Source organism: Macrotis lagotis, chromosome 3 (assembly GCF_037893015.1).
Source record: "Macrotis lagotis isolate mMagLag1 chromosome 3, bilby.v1.9.chrom.fasta, whole genome shotgun sequence".
NCBI lineage: Eukaryota > Metazoa > Chordata > Mammalia > Peramelemorphia > Peramelidae > Macrotis > Macrotis lagotis.
Genome location: NC_133660.1, coordinates 144,875,203 through 144,897,638, shown reverse-complemented (window position 1 = coordinate 144,897,638; position 22,436 = coordinate 144,875,203). Strand labels below are relative to the sequence as shown.

The 22,436-nt window shown below is 31.5% G+C and overlaps 1 protein-coding gene across 5 annotated transcripts in view; it reads right to left on the bottom strand.

Annotated features, from left to right (window-relative positions):
- Positions 1–22,436, bottom strand: part of SCLT1 (sodium channel and clathrin linker 1) — a 287,110-nt gene that overhangs the window by 223,456 nt on the left and 41,218 nt on the right. For 2 of the 5 annotated variants that reach the window (XM_074229305.1, XM_074229306.1), the window contains exons 3-6: positions 21,045–21,103; positions 17,925–17,997; positions 11,939–11,994; positions 2,681–2,816 (exon numbers count right to left, since the gene is read on the bottom strand). In XM_074229305.1, coding sequence (XP_074085406.1) covers positions 2,681–2,816; positions 11,939–11,994; positions 17,925–17,997; positions 21,045–21,103 — 324 coding nt within the window. Of the gene's footprint in view, positions 1–2,680; positions 2,817–4,307; positions 4,394–11,938; positions 11,995–15,103; positions 15,207–17,924; positions 17,998–21,044; positions 21,104–22,436 lie in introns of those variants that run through there. The other 3 variants (XM_074229308.1, XM_074229307.1, XM_074229309.1) reach the window with 3 other exon arrangements.

Below are 22,436 nucleotides of genomic sequence, written 5' to 3'. Positions count from 1 at the left end.
AACAGCATTTTCATTAAAATAAAAATACATTAAACTTCTAAATCTCTTACTTGTAAGAAGTTTATTATTTTATTGGATGATATCATTAATTTACTCAACTATTGAATTATGAAATATATTGAACTAGGATTCCCACAAATGAAATTATCAGTTTTCAATGAAACCAGGCATAGGTTTTGGCCAGTAGTCTCCTCAAATATGTAAAAACTTCAGACTACCTAGTTAAAAAGGATCATAAGAGGAGTTTCTGTTTAATCTTTTCAAATCTCAATTTATAAATTGCCACTTTGGCAACCAAGTTCCATCTCCAAGAGAATGCTAAAATAGTACTCTATGTTTTACTATAACATAAGAAATTATAAAATGTAATGGACATTTTACATGGGATTTGGCAGGGAAACCGATTAACAGCCTAGTGGTTCCCTTAGAGATATCTTCAAATAAATTCTAATATTAGCATTTACTTTAAAATGAGTAAAAAAAAGGAGAAATATAAATTTCTATTATTTCTATTATTAAATGGTAAGTTATGCAAAAGATAGTTCTATAAAAAACAAACATAGCTAACACATTTACAGTCATAAAATAGAATATATATATATATATATATATATATATATATATGTATATGGAATGCTGGAGGGAAAAAAGATATACCATAAGCTCCCTGAATAGAGAGAAGGGGGGGAGGGTTGGACAGGAAGGAGAAAGGGGCAGAGACACAGAGACAGACTGGTAGACAGACAGGTAGTGGTAGAAGGATAGAATGAAGGAAGGCAGGAGGGCAGGAGACAGAGAGGAAGGAAGGAAAGGAGAGATGGAGAAAAGGAAGGAGAGAAAGATGTTGAGAGGAAAAAAGAAAAAAGAAGGGAGAAGGTTAAAAAAAAGAAATAAAAGGAGATGAGCCCTAGCTTCTGGCAAATTTTCAACCAAATATGATTCTTTAATATGTAGGGAGAAAGTCAACTATAGTTTTGAAGCTAAAAAATGTGCAACTTGGCAGTATTTAAAATATAGTACATATTTTTTAAAAGTTCCTTAGGAAGATTCCCACATACCCCATATTATCTGTTTATACCTGCTCTATTAGCCTAGCAACAAGATTCAAATGGAACATATGTGGTATAAAAAGAATATTAAATAAATGTTGCCTTTTAACCACTGAAAAGTAATGGGAAAAAACAGTCACAATATATAGTCAGTGCTTAGTATTCAGCTAAAGTTACCTATCTTGTTTCTTAAATTCATAAAATTGAGAAATAGGATGAGAGTTTTAAATCAAAAGAGATTATTTTCATAAAAGATTTTTGTTTGTTTTAAATAAGAGGTAAATGGTAACTTGAACTGCATCTTACAAAAAAAAAGAACATCTTACCTACTAAAGTAATAGTAACAGTTTTTCTCAGTAATCTATAGATACCCATGAAAGAATACATTTAAGGAGTAGTGAGACAGAATAACTTATGCACAGTTACAGAAAAAAATGCTACACTTATAGGGATTGTCAAAAAAGATCCTTCAGGCACATAACATAATCACAAATGAACATGCACACACATACAAAAGGGATCTTCCTCAGAAGTGAGGTCTTTCTACAGATGAAAAACTATTTAAATGTAAATATTAAGTAAATGTAGATGATGAATGATGGAAATAAAAGTTCTCTACTAGTTGAACATAATCCTGTACCTGTAGTCACAAAGTAGATACATGTATTATTGAAAACACTTTAGTAAACTGTAAGCTGGAGGACATGAGAAGGAAAAAGAGGGAAGAAGAGGAAGAGAGGAGAGAGGTTAAGATGAGATCTATAATTTAAATCTATAATAAAATCTGAAGCTACCCATCAACCTACTTTTATATTCTGCAAAAACTGAATATCCAAAGTTTATATTCTCCTTTATCATTTCTCAACAATACTTTTCCAACCTGTTAAACTTTTGATCAACATAGCTTTATTGTTAATGAAGAATAAATTGTAATAGGTTCAGAAAAGACTCTTGAAAATATATCACTACTGAGTAAGGACCTCTTTTTAAATTTTTTTTTTTTTTGCTAATGTGGATTACTCCAAGACAAATTTCAAAACGCAAATTAAAGAAATGTAGGTTTAAAACTATTATAATAAGACTACACAATTACTGTGCAGTAGTGGTCTAGAAACCTTCAATAAATTAATATTTTGTCATGAAATTCAGGTAATTTGAATGCTAAGAATCTAAAATACAAATGTAACAAAAAGAATTGTTACTTAATACATTGTATTAAGAATCAAATTACAAAATTTACTTAAATTTTTCTAATGATCTCAAATGAAGAAAGTATCAAGGCTATTACTTGAATTTCTGAAAATTTTATCATTTCTTCTCATAAATTTTAAATATTAATCTTTCTAAATGTTTACATAAGCAGGATTTGTCAATTAGACTTTTTATTGAAATGATAAATACTCAATACAAACTATATAGTTTTTTAAAATTTAAATTTGTGGAATTAAAAGGTTAAACGTGTTAAAAGTTTTAAAATGTTATCACTGTTAACTGATGTACATTTTGACATTTCAACCTCCAAACAATTGTAAAGGGCTTTGAAGATCATTTTGTTGCTGATGTGTTTGTTGTTGTTTTCATAGTTGGAATCAAAATTAGGAAATGGAACAACATAATTACTGTTTACTTACATGATTAGCTAGTTGTAATTGCTCTTGTAGATTCTTGACCATTTCTTCATCTGTAAACACATCACTGTCCAATAAAGTACCAAAGGGAAGAGCCTCTAACTGCTTTTCAACAGCTTCTTTTAGTTCACTATGCAACCTTTAGCAAAACAGAAAATAGTAATAGTATAATCTAGCTTATATTTAACAGTAAATTTTAAATAATTTAAGGTCAACATTTTAAAACAGTCATTAATATTCAAGTATAAATGAAACCAATAATTGAATAAAAAATAATTTTTCATACAATATTAATTCTGAAGTATACCTCTAAAATGGAAATTGAAAATTAAGAGCTTAATCTTCATGAAATACTATGATATTATAATGAAAAGACAAGTCCATAATTTTAACTATATGAAACTGAAAATAATTAATTTAAAATATAGTTCAAAAGGTCATAAGAAACCTGAACTTTTCATAGAAGCCAAAAGTTAGACATTATATATCACTTTGAGAGAAAACAAAAAAAATTAAGAATTCTATTGTATATGAAAGATAAAAAGTTTTATTCTTATTTAAATATTTATATTTTCTATAACTCTTCAGATGCATTTCTCTTGCCTCACAAGCCTCACTCTCTGTAGTCCACTAGCCTCCAGAAATCAACACTTGTGCATTAAAAACCTCCTTATACAAACTTTTACAAATAATTTAGTGTTAGCTTTTAAAAAAGCATATTCAAGACTAACAAAGTAACTGATCAAAAAAAATAAAATAAAATTTATTTTATTCAATTAAATAGGGGTTTATGATATATAATTATATAAACTGGCACTCCACACAAATATTTCATCCTCTCAAAATACTTTTGAAGAAGAAAACAGTACTTTAAGCCAAGTACATCTAAGCCTACTTAAAATTTCCAAAATGAAACTAATCACTTCTCTGAAATCAGAGAAACTTACTAGCCTCTTTTTTAAAAAGAAAATGAGGATTGATACCAAAACTCAATGAAAATATATAAAATTAATATTACAAGAAAAAATTATGGGATTATTCAATGGGAAGATCATTGGCTTTTTATTTAGGATCATAGAATTGTACTCCCTAGGTAAATATTTTTATAAATAAATACATTTTCTACTAACAAAAAATACTGGGAGTGAACTAACCTCAAAATCTATAAGTAACTTTTATTTAACTCTCAATAATTATCATTATATATTTTAAATGCAAATTTCAATTTCAAAATTTTAAGTTGTTAAAATTGAATGTCAGTTGAAGAAAAGAACAGCATGGATATCTTCAATATTCTGTTTGCTGTCATTATGAAAGTTTAATTATCAAAAAGGTGTGACTTTGAATTTCTAATGGAATGTGGCACAAGAGTTGCAGTTGCAGTTGGATTAGTGAATATTATTTTTCAAAATATTATTTTGATTTTCTTTTACTTTGCAACATGATCACAAAAAGAAATATAGATTAAATTCAATAAATAACTACTTTTCAAAATTTAACATACAGGAAAAAATGCATTTTTATAAATGGTCAATTTTCATGCTAATGGAAAGAAAACCCAAAGAACAAATAATTAAAAAAATAAAATTATATTTGACTTTGGATCATGTATAATTATTTTTGTACTTACATTTGAATTCACTTCAAACTAAGTAATGGAGCCTATGAAGACCTGACTCAGAAGGTGGAAGGAAGCTGTCCAGTATACCCATTCTGCAGCCCACTGATAGATCCCTTTCCATCTCCCTTCCTCTGTCTGACAGGTCTGCCCTCTCTCAAACATGAAGCACCTCCTGAAGCAAGGAGATGGTTAAATGTGTAGGATAATAACTGCTGCCTCTACATGTACAATAAAAAAGAAGAAACTGGGATGTCAAATCAAAACTAAAAACCCTATAAATTAGCAGTCTGGCTATTGATCGTCAACAAGCAAACACTGGTTGTCAAGTAGTATTTGAGATGTCTATATTAACGAGAACTTTTCATATTTACTATAAATACAATAAACTCTGACTCAATAAGTCTCTTGGGAAACAAGTAATTTAGGACAGCTATGGTTTGATCTCTTTTAAGTGTACTTATTAAAAAATCAATATTTCATATGAGAAACTTCTGAATATAAATTATACATTTTCTGATTTCTTAAACTATAAAAACACAATTAAATGGTTTTCAAACTCAATACCATATGATAAATTATTGCTGATATATATTATTGATATAAATTATCACACTGATGGTATGAGAGCAGATTCAGATTGTGAGTATTGTACTGATAGTAAAAAAAGTGAATTTTTAAAGTTCTGGTATCTAGATTTTAAGTTTTCAGTTTCTTTTCTAGCTGTCATCTTGGCCCTTCTTACTGTAGTACCAGTCCATCTGTTTTAATTAGTTATAGCAAATCTGATAGAGATTTAGAAATTAAATTATCAAGTTAGTTAGAATTTTGTATGAAAAAAGGAGCTGAGGAATCTATTAAGTAAACTTCATATGATTTTAGTGTGTAGAATCTGAGAAGTTAGCTGCTCAGAAATTTTATTTTTTTATTTTCTGAGTCACAGACATATTCCTCAAAGAGGAGAATGGCTAATATAAGTTTCAGTAAAGTGAGATGTTTTCAAACATTTTTAATCATGTGTTATATGTATATTAATAAAGGCATGTATTACTTCAGTGAATCATTGAATTATTATTTTTACATTTTCTTCCATAATCTGCATACTGAATCTTAAAATACTTTTTAATTATTCTTTGAAAGGTTTTCACCCCAGACTGAACTTTAAAAATATATATTTTATAAGCATAGAAAACTACCACAATATGAATTTTTCTTTCCATTCAATAGTAGAATTTACTGAAAGTGTTAGGCTTCAGTCAGACTTAAAAACTTAGTAAATTTTTATAAATTTAAAATTAAGAAATTACATTCCATCTCTAACTACATTTCATTATTTGTTTATACTATTTTATTTAAATCATAAACAGATGACTTCAGAGAATGAAATCTCTCATAACAGTTAAAATACTGAGTTCTCTCTAAAGCATTATAACAATGAATATTATCTCACTGACTTCAAACACTAGACCTATCAGAAAAAACACAACTTTAAGCTCAAAGAAAATCACATTTACTATAAAGACTGCAAATTAAAGAATGATTATTTTCATAAAAAAATATCAATACTTATAAAAGTAAAAACCTAGAATAAAAAGACTACAAATTTCAATATGTGAATATAAGGTAACAAGATATCCTATGAAGAATAATGGAATAACTTGTTTCACACTGTGATTACCCTTATTTGATTACGAATCTATATCCTATCCAAACCTGTGAAAAGTATTTAATGTATTTCTCTTCAAATTTTTTTTCTTACAGATGATCTTTGGTATTCACATTTTGAATTTAATATGGCATATTTTATAAGATCTTGACTTCTTTCCAATTTTTCCAAAGTTTTTATCAAATATGGAGTTTTTCCCTAAGTAATTTATGTTTTGGAGTTTTTCAAATTTTGTGTTAATATCATTATTTATGATTCTCTCATGTGGTCTACCTTTCTATTTTTTTTAAACTAAGCACCAAATGATTGCTGTTTTATAATATAATTTGAAATCAATAAATATTATTTCTCTTTTATGTCTATTTTCTTTCATTATTTCCCTTAATATTATAGATCTTTTATTTCTCCAAATTAATTCTTAAATTATTATATTTATTTCTGCAAAATATCTCTTCCTATTTTGACTGATACAGAAATAAGGCTAAAAATTACTTTTAGTATTAACATTCTTACCATATTGGCAAAATCTACTGCTAAGCACTGAATATTTCACCTTCAATTAAAGTTCTTTTTTATTTCTTCATGGAGCATTTTGTAAAAGAAACTATGCAGGGGTGGCTAGGTGGCACAGTGGATAGAGTACCAGCCCTGTAGTCAGGAGTACTTGAGTTCAGATCCTACCTTAGACGCTTAATAATTACCTAGCTGTGTGGCCTTGGGCAAGCCACTTAACCCAATTTGCCTTTGCTAAAACCTAAAAAAACAAAAAAATCAAAAAAAAAAGCCCTATGCAAATGCTGTGTGTGTTTTGACAGAATGATTCCAAAATATTTTATGCATTTTGAAGTTATTCTAAATGGGATGTCCTTTCCTATTGTCTTTTCTTAGATACGTTATTATATAGAAATGCTCTTAATATTTATAGATTTATTTTGTAGCCTAAAACTTGTTAAAGCTACTAATTGTCTCAGTAAGTTTCTTTGTATATTCCCTAGGATTACTAAATAAACCATCATGTCATCAATTTTGTCTCCATTTTGCCTACATTTACTCCTGCAATTCTTTTCTTTCTTATATGTTTTTGGATTTCTCATACATTGCTAGGATTTTGAAAATAATATCAAATGACAGACATAGAAGTCAGGCACATGTTGAGCTCTCTCGGATCTCCATCATAACCAACATTAATCAAGCCTCTTGACAGATTTTAGAGTGACAGGACCCACCAAAGAACAGAATGGAACATCTTCCAGTAAGGTCTTGTCATACGAGGAACATGAGTGTGCCCAGGGCAGAGAATAGAGACCCAGTGCTCCCAGGGCAGGGTACAGCTGGGGACAAACCCAAGATCCTTGGCTGTGGGAGCCAAAGTCTATGTGGTATGGGCGACACGGCAGACGGACTGGGAGAGTTACAATATGGCTGCCCAGGACCTTCATTCAGCTAGCATGGCTGGTCTGGACAGCCTACCCTCGAGACCCTGGCATTGTCAGCAGAACTCTGATATCCTGGTGGGAAGGCCTGGTGTTCCCCGGTGTGTACAACACAGAAACATTCCCAGATGTTCCCCATTCTTTCCAACCACTAAGGGTGTGGATGGCTGGTCCATGGCAGTGACTGCCCAGGGAGAAACTGTTGTTTCTAACCCTTATGCCTAGCCCAGGGACTGGGATACTAGTGAAGACAGTCCAGACATAGCCCCAGACGTAGGGAGTGGGTGACTGACATCCTTAGCTCAGACAATACAGAGTCTTTAGTGTTCCTCACTAGTTGGTCCACTGAGTAACCCCCTGGAGCTCCTACCCAAAGGACAATAAAACTGCACATACCCTCTGATCCAGCAATATCACTACTAAGTTTGTATCCCAAAGAATTAACAAAAAAGGGTCAAAAACCCACAAAAGTATTTATAGCAGGTCTTGTCATGGTGGCAAGAATTAAGGAGATATCCCTCCATTGGGGAATGATTGAATAAATTATCATATATGAATATGATGGAACACTATTGTTCTATAAGAAATCATGAGAGATTGAACTTCAGAATAGTCTGGAAAGACTTATGTGAACTGATGCTGAATGAAGTGAGCAGAACCATAATAACATTATATACACTAACAGCAACATTGGGGGTTGATCAACTATGATGAATTTGATCATTTCAGTAATATGATAATCAAAGACTTGTGATGGAGAATACTATCCATAACCAGAGAAGGAACTGTGGAGTTTAAAAGCAAACCAAAGTTTATCAGCTTCAATCTTCAAAAAATGCTGTCTTAAGAATTATGTCATTTTTTTCTCTAATTTTTTTTCCACTTGGAGATGATTCTTCTTTCACACCATGATTAATATGGATCTGTGTTTGGCATGGTTATAGATGTAGAGCCTATAATACATTGCTTTCTATAAGGGGGTAGAGGGGAGGGAATTGAAGGGGAAGAATGTAAAAAACTGCTGAAAACTACTGTTACATATAGTTGGGAAAATAAAGAAAGAACTGTATTACAAAAAAAAACATCAAATAATAGCGGGGAGGGGAACATACTTGCTTATTCTTGTATGCACTAAGAAAACTTCCAATGTGACCCCATTGCATATGCTTTTTTTTTGTTTTCAGTTAAAAACATTACAATGGGGAAAAAAGGAAATATTGGGAAACTTTGTAGAGATTTTTGCATTAATAAATAAGTGTAGTACTTTGTTGAAGTTAATTTCTATATCTCTTAAGAAAATTATATGATTTAGGATGCTTTTAAGTATAATTAATTATGAATTGTTCACTTAATATTGAACCACCTTGCATTCTTAATACAAATTCAATAATTTCTTGGATAAATTGTTAGTCTGTTTGATAAGATTTTATTTAGAAATTTCAAATCAATATTCATTAATGATAATGACCTATAGTTTTCCTTTTTACTTTATCCTTCCTTAGTTTAAACATAAGAATTATATTTTTTCTCATAAAAGAAGTTTAGATCAGTGCTGTCTTCATCATTTTTAAATATTAACTCTATAATTTAAACAAATTTTTTACCATCATGGAAGAAAACTAAACAAAACATCTTTGTTCTAAGAAGACTTTTCATAATTACATTCGGTATCTAATAAATTGATGAATTCTATAACAATATGTTGATATTTTCAAAACACTTTAAGACTTTTCAAAGCATTTTATCTCATTTGATCTTCACAAAAACCATACTGAATAGATACTACAGATCTATGATTTTATAAGTCCATAAAACGTTAGTGAGAATAATTTCTCTATCAAGGCAAATAAGTAACTCCTCCGCAACCTATGGTTATTAGAAAATTGTCTGGGCACTGGGAGGGTAAATGTATTGCCCAGGTCCACGCATCCACAGTGAGTCAGAGGTAGAATATGAACTCCAGTCTCTATTTACTACATTACAATTTCTCTTTACAAATATTTTATTATTACTACCAATTTACTAGTAAACTGGAGAGAAGAGTTTAATAATTTGTCAACAGCCGTAACTGCTATTAAGTGACAAAGATAAGATTTTTTCCTATAAAAGAAGGGAGAAAAGACTGTCTGAATGGTCTTTTTTTTTCATCCAATGTACAAGACACCCCTGACTTAAATATAAATCATAAAAAGAGCAAACACTGCTTTCTGACCACTGCCTAAAGTAAAAAGAATCTATTGCCACTAAAGCTCTGTTCCTTCTTACTCCAGTACCATTAAATCTTCCTTTTTCTGTTGCTCTTGCTGCTCTGTTCCTACAAAATATTCTCATATTTCCACAGAAACTACTCCATGAATCCATCTATTATTTGCCTCCAAAACACTTTTTACTTAGAAAAGTATTCACATGAGATTATGCCCATTATTACAACAATTTCCTATAAAATTATCAGTCCAATCTGTGAGTCAACTGAGGAATTTTTTAAAAATCATTAATAAATCATTATTTTTTTAAGAAGAAAAATTCAAATCTCCAAAAAAGTGACCTAAATACTAGCTCTTTAACACAGATCATTCATAAGTGGTGATAAAAGACAATTACAGCAACTATTTAATTAATTTTTTAAATTGATCTCCATATGTTCCTCAGCCTAGAAATGCACTGGCTACTTAATAAAGTATTAATAAATTAATAAAGTAATAAACTATTGCTGATCAGTACTAAATTCTAAACTTCTCCATTTCCAAAAATGGGTCATTTTCCTGATTTTTAGCCAGCATGGTGACCCTGCTTCTGAAGGTTCCCTATAAGGGTGCTAGATTAAGTGAGACTATCACATCAAAATTTAGCTCTACTGCAACTCAGAACTTCAAAACTTAAGCAAATCCACCACCCTCGGGTTTCCCAATAGTAAAATAGTGCAAAACATCTGGATAAACTTCTACAAAGTATACTCAACTATCAATATGGCAGACAGAAAAATAAGTAAGGTCAAAACTATGCTTTTGAAGCTGTTCTGCTTATCTGTCCTTCCTTCTTATGCCCCATGTGCATTTTAAAAAACATTCTCACCTGTAATAAATGCACATTCTCTTCATTTACCAAAAATTTCTTGTGGTCATCTTCTCTCTGACAGAAAGTAGAAATACCATACTTGTTTTCTAAGACTGATCAGAGTTTTTATGTCTTTCAAAATTGTGTTTCTTTACAGTTTTATAATTCTTATATGAATTATTCTTCTAACTCTGTTCACTTCATCTTGTATCACTTCATGCTACCCAGTTTTCTCTTAAATAATTGTTTGTTAGTTCTTATGTTCCTATAATATTCAAATACATGTAAGAAGTGATCTAAGGCATCCCCACAAATTTTAGCTATTTGGTTTTCTTTTCCCATTTCAGGATCAAGAAGTTTGATGTGTGTGTGTGTGTGTGTGTGTGTGTGTGTGTGTGTGTGTGTGTGTGTGTGTGTGTGTGTGTATATATATATATGTAGAGAGAGAGAGAGAGAGAGAGAGAGAGAGAGAGAGAGGGGTTCATCTACTCATGTCTACTGCTCCCAGGTCGTCTTCCATACTTGCATATTCTTCTAGTCTACCAATTTATGAGAAATATTAAGCTCTATTCTCTTATTTCTCTTTTTTTATATACAAGTGTATTATTTGATCTTTCTTAATCTTTTCCATTTTCAAATTCTCAGAATAGAACCAATATTTAATGCCTTTAACATTCTTTGAAGACATTAAGATTCTAAAGGAACACATCCTTCTTCTTAACTAAATGTATGTAACCCTTCCAATGCTCAAATTTACATTTCTAGGTTTCTCTTGATTCAAGCATTTTTTTTAATTTCAGATTTCCTACTCAGCTCTGGTCTTCCCATTAGAAATAATGAAAATCCTCTATACCATTAAAGAGTTAATGTATCCCCCTTGTTGGAATAAAGTTTTTTAGGGATATTTTTAATGTTTAAAGGCTCTTTTTTTTTTGCCTTTTGGAATACTGCATTCCAAGAGCTCCTCATTTTTTACAATAGGATTTTTCCAGTTTTATGTGATCCTTAATATGATCAGTTGGTATTTGAACTGTGCCTTTTTGGATATTTTCAGTTTTATTGTTCTGATGAGGGTATTCCAAATTCTAGATTCCCAGTTCCTTTTAGAATTTCTTTCAACAGATAGATTGATTCTTTCTGTCTTTACTTTGGCCTCAAACTCTAATAAATCAGGGAGCTTTTATTTCTTGAAAAAATTATTATTGTTTTAATCAAGTTTTCAGGGAATTTAATGATTCTAAAAGTTTCTGTCCTTGACCTGAAAACTGATTTTAAAAATGAAAATAAGTGTTGTTAATTCTTGAACTCAAAAATAACATATATTTGACTGGATTCAATGCTCAAATAGTTTTATTCCTTAGTTATTTGGGATATTTCATGTGAGTTTTAACAATATCCAGTTGGGTAGTCTGTGAAGAAAATACTATATTACACCATGGAAAAATGTTACTAATAAAGAACAAAAGAATGTGATGTAAGAATTAACTTACCTTTCATTTTCCTTAGTGACATTTTGAAGTTTTAGTTTCATCTCACCAACTTGTATCTGAGAGAAAAAATGACCATAATAATTAATATTCTACGATTACAATAACTATTAAGTAATCAGATCATGCTGGAATAAACAGATGCTGTAATATCCACTGACATAAGAGGAAATAATTATTTCTAATTACATTGTCAAAGGTGAACATTTTATGCAATGCATGAGGTAAAGTTGAACACTTATTTACATGAAAGATAAACTCAACTACTAACATTTTATATGATATACTTCATAAATAGTTACACGTTTTTCTCTTAATTCAAATGATATTGAAAAATATCCATGGCATTATAACAGATACAATAGATTTCTGTGGAGTGTCTAAATGGTACAGTAAATTTGTCAGTCCATTTTGGAATTCCATGCATAGTCATATGAAAAATTGCTCTAAATCTACTGATTAGAGAAATGCAAATTAAACCCTGAGGTACTACTTCACACCTCTCAGATTGTACAATATGATCACATGTTGGATCAATGTTCTAAGGGATGTGGGAAATCTGGGACACTAATGCATTGTTAGGAGTTGTGAACTGATCCAACCTTTCTGGAGAGCAATTTGGAATTATGCCCAAAGGACAATGAAAATGTGAATACCCTTTGATCCAGCAATAACACTACTGGGTCTACACCCTGAAGAGATCAGGAAAAAGGGTAAAAATATGACTTGTACAAAAAATATTCGTAACAGTTCTGTTTGTGGAAATAAAGAATTGGAAATCGAGGGGCTGTCTATCAATTGGAGAATGGCTGAACAAATTGTGGTATATATACATTATGAAATACTATTGTTCTATTAGAAACCAGGAGGGATGGGATTTTGGAGAAGCCTGGAAAGACTTGCATGAATTGATACTGAGTAATATAAGCAGAACCAGAAGAACACTGTACACCCTTATCAGCAACATGGCGGGGGGGGGGGGGGGGGGTGATGATCAACCTTGATGGATTTGCTCATTCCATCAGTGTAATAATCAGGGACAATTTTAGGTTATTTGTGATGGAAAATACCATCTATATCCAGAGAAAGAACTGTGGAATTCAAACAAAGTTTAAAGATTATTACCTTCAATTTAAAAAAAAAAAAAGTCTTACATACTATATAATTTTGCTACCTCTAATATTTTCTTCAAGGATTTTTTTTCTCTCAACATATTTAATTTTGATCAATGCATAGCATGGAAAAATGTAAAGATTATCTGATTATCTCTCCCTGTTGGAGGAAGGGGGAGGGTGGGGGAAAATTGCAAAATTCAAAATCTTGCCAAAAAATGATAGGTAGAAACTACTATTGTATATAATTGGAAGACAAATAAAATATTTATATAATTTAAAAATTCATTATGGAATGGATCTATTCTCGACTAAGGAAAATGAACAGGAGTTAAAAATGAGGAAAAGACAGTTGTGTCTATGCTAGTCTAGAAAAAAAGCATACAGAAAAAATGTTAGGCTGGCCACATGCTAACCCATAAGTTTACATATAAGCAAGTTAATGGCATAATGGATGGAATACTAGTTTCAGAATCAGGAAGATTACTTTTCCTGGGTCCAAATTGAACTCAAGATACTCTAGATGTGTGTCTCTGGGCAAGTCACTTAACCTTATTTCCTCATTCATAGAATGAGCTGAAAAAGGAAATGGCAAGCTACTCTATTATCTTTACCAAGAAAACAAAGAGTAGAATACAACTGAAACAAGTGAAAAAATATCAAATTATGCTGACTCAGCTTCCCTAAATACCTCCTATCCAACAGGGTCTACCTGTATCTAAATCACAACTTTTACACAGGAGTTTTAGACCAGGCCTGTCCTAATTCAGTTTCATATTCTCAGTATATACGTAAAATGGCATATGTATATATATATATATATATATATATATATATATATATATATATATATATATATATGTAGAGAGAGAGAGAGAGATCTGTTAATTCTAAGAACTGACAGATACTATTTTTTAAAGTGTCAAACAAATGATTTAATATTTTTATTTTATTTTATATTTATTTTACTTATAGTAGTAGAAATAGTCCATAATAGTAGATTTCCCTGGTGCTGCAATATGTAGATTATCTAGATATATAATACATGATAAGTCTAAGTACAGTATATGGGTAGATATTAACATATTCCAGTCCCATTCTAATTCAGTTTCATATTCTCAGTATGGTATAAAATGGGTATTAAAATCCAACAGGGGTATAAACTGAAGAGTGAATATATAATGCTATCTAATAATTTATATTCTGGCACTCAGCAAATAGGACTAATTAACTTATATGTTTAAAAGAACTATTCTATTATCAAAATGTAGACTTCCTGGAAAAGAATCTATCATTCTTAACATGTACATTAGAGAGATAAATAAAATATAATCATTATAGCCACATATATCCCATAAGAGTAAATGTGAGCCCTCAGTCTTCATAATATGAATTCCATTTTTTCTATTAGCATCATTTATATAAAGAGAATAGCTAAGACATTTATTTATCTCCCTTTCAAGACACATTAATTTATGGAAGTGAGTCAGTGATTAATTATAATGGCTAATTGTATTAAGCACTGAGGTAGATATTCTTTGAAACAGTTGTTTCTATCTTTGTAACTATTCTGAAATAAAATGAAAACATCATTACCTTGACATACCCTCAAAAAAAGCAAACCTATACGATACAATCAACTTCAAATGCTGAAGTGAGAAGGAAAGTTAAATGCTTAGCAACATTGGATGACAAAAATATGTACATTAGAAAATAAATTATTTTTTAAAAAGTATAATGTTAATATCTACCTATATACTGTACTTGGACTCACCATGTATCTAGATAATCTGTATATTACCGCACCAGAGAAATCTACTTTTATGGACTATTTATACTTCAATCTTTAGAAAATCTTTCACCAGTCCTCTAAAGAAAAAAATATTAAATTCTTTGAGAACTTTTTAAAAATAGTATCTGTCAATTCTTAGAAAAAGTAACAGAAAAATTTATAAATTTACTATATTGGGCAACTAGATAGGACAGTGGACAGAGTACCAGTTCTGAAATCAGGATGAACTGAGTTCAAATTTGGCCTCAGACACTTGACACTTACTAGCTCTGTGACCTTGGGTAAATCACTTAATCCCGATTGCCTTGCATCCAAGGCCTTCTCTGGTCATCCTTGATTCATATCTGACCACTGAACCCAGTTGGTTCTGGAGGAGAAAAGGCTGGTGACTTAGCAAAGGATCCTGTCATTCAAATCCAATTCACTTGTTTATTATGGCATCACTTCTCATATCTTCTTCAAGAACAAAGGACAAACTTCAAATCATCAATTTATCAACAGAAGCTAGTATGGTTTCAAAACAGCCTAGATTGACCACTGATGGTAGAAAAAAGGCCAAGGTTTTATGAAATTAAGATAAAATGTTGAGAACATAAGGTATACTAGTGCTATATGTATTCAAATAAAGCTGAATAATGATAAGTCTCACCCTCATTTCTCCTTTTTCCCCTGGTGTATGTTTTTATACCCTCCCTTTTCTTCATTTAAGATGACCAAAATTTAATAAAAACCACTGCTTGGACTCTATCTTATTTGACCTCCTCTAGGATTTCTGCTTAAATCTATATTGGTTCTTATAAGATAGCTTTATCATCCCTTTCCTTCCCATTAGAATGCAAACATTTCATCCTTATAAAATCTATTTTGACTGCACACTTGCTATTTTGACTGCACACTTGCTATTTTGACTGCACACTTGCTATTTTGACTGCACACTTGGTGTTGTCCTTTAATCAGGACTTCTTAGAAGTCCTCTATTTCTTAAAAATTCATTTCCCTGCTTTTAGGATTAAACTCAGCTTTGCTAGTTGTAAGCTTTTATCTTTTGTCCTTTAGAATATCTTATTCCATGTTCTCCTTCAAAATAAAAAAAAAAACTGCTAAATCTTGTATGATCCTGACTATGGTTCCTCAGGACTTTAACTCTTTCTTTCTTTCTTCTAGCTTGCTGAGTTTGGGGGTTTGTTTTTTTCCCCTTTATTTAGAAGACCTCAGATTTTGATTCTGATAATCCCTAGTTTTCATTTTGGTATTTCAGAGATTCACTTTGCTCAATCAGAAAAAATAAGGGTTGTTTTCTTTCATGATTTCTTAAAATATGATATCCAGTCTCCTTTTGGTCAAGTAGTCCAATGATTCTTAAGTTAGCTCTCCTTGATCTGTTTCCTAGGTCATTTGGTTCTAACACAGGAAGCCTATATTTTCTTCTGTATTTTCATGCTTTTTACCTTAATACTTCTCATTGTCTCATGGACATTAAATTCTCAGAGAATATGTTTCTTGGATAAATTTTGTATCTCTTATGGCACACTGTTAGTTCGCTTTTCAAGTCATCTCTTTGGTAGCTCTCATTTCTTTTCTATTTTTGTCCTCTATTGCATTCATTTTATTTATAATACCATTTTAACTCATTAAAAAAAAACTCTTTCATCCTTTCTTCTAGGAATTCTAATTGATCTAGTAGACAAGTTGTTTTAACTTGAGGCTTTGCTTTTAGACATTTTGAAATTAATCTTTTCTTCTTTCCTGGGCATTTCAGGTCTCGTGTGACTCTGGTTTTTATTGTTGTCCTTGTTTATTCATTATTTCAGCAAATCTGTTCTGGACAAACAACAATTGTCAGCTGTGGGCTCTTCTGGGGCCAAGTGATTGATCCTGCTCTAAGGAGACACCTCTATGCTGCTTTCCTGAAAGAATAGGTAGTTAAGTCTATGATCTGCTCAGGGTGAGCTCATGCTGGGGAGGGGGGGTTGTGAGGGGGGTGAGGAGGGGAGAGATTCTTTACACTGAAACCATTCTCCAGGTCCCTCAGGAAAACCCTTAGTTGCTGGCATAACATGGGGATAAGCAAATCAGCTCTAAGCTTCCCACTACTGCTTTACAGGTCACTTGTAATATTTAATTTGTGGCCCTTGGCTAGAAAGATAACTCATTGTCCTTCAATGTCCCAAAACACTATTAGATTCAGAGTTCTTTTTAAATCATTGTGGAGTGAGCAAGGATGCACTATTACTTCTATTCCATGACCTTGACTGTTCTCCCCAGATTCATATATCATTTCATGAACTTGCATTCTATATTTTATTGGGATGTCTTATTGCTGCCAGAATACTGTTGCTGAAGTCCTTTACTATGCCAAGCTCCTACTATACCAGCAATATCTATAGCACCAAAGAACTTCAAGAATGATCACAGCTACCACAGGGAGGAAGAGATAAAACTGATACTTCTAAAATAACTTGCTAAATTAAATCCAAATTCTGATAAACTGAAAAAGTGCTTAAGATAGACCAGGATACCATCCTTCTAGTAGTACAAATAATTTTGGGAAATGTCATTAAATAGTGTTATGAACATAACAGATATGTAATAACTATTTGATGATCTGAACTAAATGCTGAGGAGTTTCAGGGAGCTAAATGCAACAGCCTGTTTTGGGGTTCAGTTGAAAACCGCAGCATTTATTTCCTCAAGCATACTGCAACTGGATGAAAAAAAGAGGAGACAACCTGTTAATATATTAATTTGGGACAAAAAAGTTATCTAATGGTTAATCCTAAAAAAATCCCTAAAGAATAATGATAATTAAAAAATTTAACTATTTGAAAGCTAAATACTTTCTTTTAAAACTGCTCAAAAGAGGGCAGCTAGTTGGCACCTGCCTTGGAGTCAGGAGGACCTGAGCTTAAATCTGGCCTCAGACACTTAATAATTACCTAATTGTATGACCTTGGGCAAGTCACTTAACCCCATCACCTTGCAAAAACAAAACAAAAACTGCTCAAAAAACAAGGTGGTCTATTTGTTATCTGTCTTTATACAAAAAATATACATTTTAGAAATCTGTACAAATATGAATTCATACCTGATAATATTCAAGTTGCTCATTTATCTCTTCTAGATTTTTATCGTACTCAGCAAAAAGAGGAGCTAAAAATCTGAAAATCAAATAATTATTAACATAATTCATTCTAGTCAGTAAGCCAGCATTTATTTATTTATTTGTTTGTTTGTTTATTTATTTATTTATTTGTCTATCTTTGGCATTGAAAATGGAATTTTATTTTTAATTTATAAAATAACAAGCATTTCCATAAAACAGAATTTTTTAAAAAATAATTGCTATATGAAGCTGCAAATCTATGTACAACTTGCTATTCCTTTTAAACATATGTGAGAAATAAATATTTCTCTCATACTGAATAACTAATTATTGTATTAGGAACAAAGATTTTTCTCCTTTTCTAATTCTTTATCCAGAAACCAAATTGTGAGAAATTTCTCTTATAGATTTACCCAGGCCAAGATCTATTTATCAGTTTTTTTAAAGTAATCAAATGACTTAGTTACTCAATGTTGTTTTTAAAACAATACTGCTATTACCATACATACATACATACATACATACATACATATATATATATATATATATATATATATATATAAAACATTCTCTTGGTTCTGCTCAGTACTCTAAAAGCACAGTAGTTAGCATTGATTCTATCACAATCATCTACCACAGCCTTTTCAGGTATTCTAGTAATTTCTACTTCTTTGGGCCAGGCACTGTGTAAGGGATAGGAATGCAAAGAAAAATAAAGAAAGTCCCTGGCCCTTGAGGAGCTCACAAACAAACAGGGGTAAATAACAAGCAAACAAACACATACAAACAACTTATATACAAGAGAAAAAGGAAGTAATTAACCAAGGAAGGCAATTAAATGAGGACGGATTGCAAAAAGCTTCCTATGGAAGAGGGAATGTTGGTTGGGACTTGAAAGAAGTCAGGAAAGTCAGGAAGCAGAGATGAAGAAAGACAATATTCCAGGCATAGGTGGCAGACAGAAGGTACCCAAAGCCAGAGAGGGAGTGTCTTGTTGTCAGGGTAACTACAAACTGAAAATGAAAAGTATATATGTATATGTTATGAAGGACTTTGAATGTCAAACAACAGATTTTATATCTGATCCTGAAAGTGATAGGAGTCACTGGAATTTACTGAATAAAACAGCTGGATCTTTGGCAGTTTAGTGAAGGATGGGATTAAGCAGGGAGAGATGTGAGGTAGGTAGACCCATCATCTGGCCTTTGAAATAAAGCAGGTATGAAGTGATAAGAGCCTGCCACTAGAGTGGTGATAGTATCAGAGGAGAAAGTGGGATATATTAGAGAGAAAAAGGGAAAAAAAAAACAGATCTTGGCAACAGATTTCATATATATATATATATATATATTTTTCAAGGATAACACTTAGGATTATGAGATACTGGGCCTGGAATGAGGGTATCCTTGACAGTAACAGGGAAAACCCGAAGAGGGAAGAGTTTAAGGGTAAAGATAATGAGTGTGGTTTTAGAAATGTTAAATTTAAACTGTCTTTTGGACAGTCAGTTTGAGATATCTGAAAGTGAGTTGGAAATGCTAGATTGGAGGTAAGCAGAGACCACGGAAAGGAATGTAACAGTAGATTTGAGAATCATCAGCATTGAAATGATAATAGTTATGGTCAAACATTTCCACAAAAGGTATCAAATAAAAAAATAAAGTCTGATTTTCCTTTAGTAGACTATTGAGCTCCCCTGTCCACCACAGGATTAATTCGAATCAGGAGAGGAAAAGAAACATGGGTACACTTGGGTGGGGATGCTAGCAGGACAACAAGCAGAGTTGTTTATTGATAGTATCAAACAGTTCTTATAGCAGAAAACCACAAAATTAGCATATGGAATAAAAGAACTGTGTTTCTAAAACTAGTGCAGGAAATAACCTAGCAGGATGCAACCCAGGTCGGGTACAGGGCTATTACACAAATGAGGCCATGGATGATGCAATTCTGTTATCACAGCAGAGTTCCATAGAAAGACTTCAGCTCGAGGGTCACCAGAGTCTGGGCCTTTTAGTCATAATTGAATTTCTAACCCAAGCTCATTCAAGTGGCTCTCAAACAGTAACCCTAAAATTTTGTTTTTTAGGTTTTTGCAAGGCAAATGGGGTTAAATGGCTTGCCCAAGGCCACACAGCTAGGTAATTATTAAGTGTCTGAGACCGGATTTGAACCCAGGTACTCCTGACTCCAGGGCTGGTGCTTTATCCACTGCGCCACCTAGAAGCCCTTACCCTAACATTTTTTATCATTATCTTATATTATGAAATAATCCCTTTAAAAATAAGTATATAATATGAAAATAAAATTGCTTTAGTTAAATCGACTGATCCTCACACTTGTAAGATTTACAAAGATAGCTTGAGAAAAATGTTAAACGTTTAATGGGATGTGAGAGGACAGAAACAAATAATGCACTGTTGATGTGAATTGTGAATTGATTTCGACTATTTGAAACTATATCTGAAGTCTGTTTTTTCAATTGTATTTCAGTCCTGTTCTACTCTTCATGATTCAATTTGGGTTTTTCTTGACAAATACAATGGAGTGATTTGCTATTTTACAAATGAGGAAACTGAAGCAAATAGGGTTAAGTCAAGTGACTTGTACATATCCTTTAATCAAATTATTAGGCATGTATACCAAGGAGATTAAACAAGAATAAAAGGACATATCAACAAGAATATTTAAATCAGTACTTTTTGATATAATAAGAAACTAGAAATAAAATAAGCATCCATTAAATAGGGAATGGCTGAACAAATTGTTTTAAACATGAATACAATGAAATTTTAATTATACCACACAAAATAAAAAATATGATGATACAGGTTCAGAACGAAACAAGCAGTCTCACTCAGAAATGGATTTGCCTGACAATAAATATTTGTTAATAATGGAGAGACTACACTTGCCATGATGTAATTAATGTGGGGATGAGGGAGGGGTTCTGCAGGTATGCAGGTGGTATGGGGGGGTTATGTTTTATACATTGAAATTAATTATAAAAGTTTGGATGTTTGCATTTCAATTCAGTATAAAGTTTTCAACAAAATATCATTTTAAAAAATAAAAGCAAACTTCCTGGCAATTCATTCTTACATTCTGTCAGCCATAGTAACTTCAAATGCATTGTCTCCAACTCCTTGTAAGACAGTTTTCTGGAAAAGAGAAATATGTATTTTAAAATGCTGTAGCATATCATACTATAAAAAATTGGAATATTTTTAAAAATATATAAACATAAATAAAACAAATAATTACAATAAAGAAAAAGTTTTCAATAAGATACAATTTCTATTAAAAATATTAAAAAGCAAAGGAATAAATGGGCTGTGCTTTAACAATTAGATAGTATAGCTAAAAATAAGAACCAAAATTAAATGTAATGGAGAAATGATACAAGCTTTTTAAATAAGGGGTAATGCAAGTATGCTCATTACCATCACTATTATTTGATACAGTTCTTGAAATGCTAGATATAAAAAGATAAGAAAAAATTAAAACAATATTCAAAAAAGAAACAAAACTATCGAGAATTTTTTTGATGACATAATGATAGTCTGCAAAAAAGAACCCTGGACAACTAAAATTCATTGAAATAATAAATTCATCAAAATATCAGAATATAAAATAACTTCCTTTAAATCATCAGCCTTTCTATATATTATTATAAATAAATACAGTTGGAAAACATAGAAAGGATAATTCCCTTTAAAAATAACTGCAGAATATATGATACGGGGCAGCTAGGTGGCACAGTGGATAAAGCACCAGCCCTGGAGTCAGGAGTACCTGGGTTCAAATCTGGTCTCAAACATTTAGTAATTGCCTAGCTGTGTGGCCTTGGGCAAGCCACTTAATCCCATTTGCCTTGCAAAAAAAAAAATTTGAGATATTTAGGATTCTACACACACACACACACACACACACACACACACACACACAGACACACACAGGAACAATAGGAATACAACTATAAAACATTCTTTTAAACATATATAGACTCAAATCATTGGAAAGATATTAATTGCTCACAGATATAACAAGGATAAAATTATCAAATGAATTTTCTTAGTTCCCTACCAATAAAATCATGTAAGAGTTACTTTATAGGACTGGGAGGAAAAAAAGAAAATTCTCCCAGAGGAACAAAATATCAAGAATCTCAAGAGAAATAAAAACAATAATTAATAAGATAGCAAGGAATAAGGTCTAACTGTGACAAATTTCAAATTAAACTACAAAGCAGTAAACAAAATAATTATTTGGCACTGGTTAAAATATAGAAAATTTAATCAGGAGAAAGGATTAAGTATCCAAGACCCAGATGTAAATTAACATAGTAGAAAATTGTCTGATAAACTCAAAGACCTGTAACATTGTGATAAGAACTCACTATTCACCAAAAGCTGGTGAGAAAACTGGAAAGCAGTGAGTAGAAACTAAGTGTAGACCAGCGTATCACAGCATCGAACAAGACAAGCGTCAAAT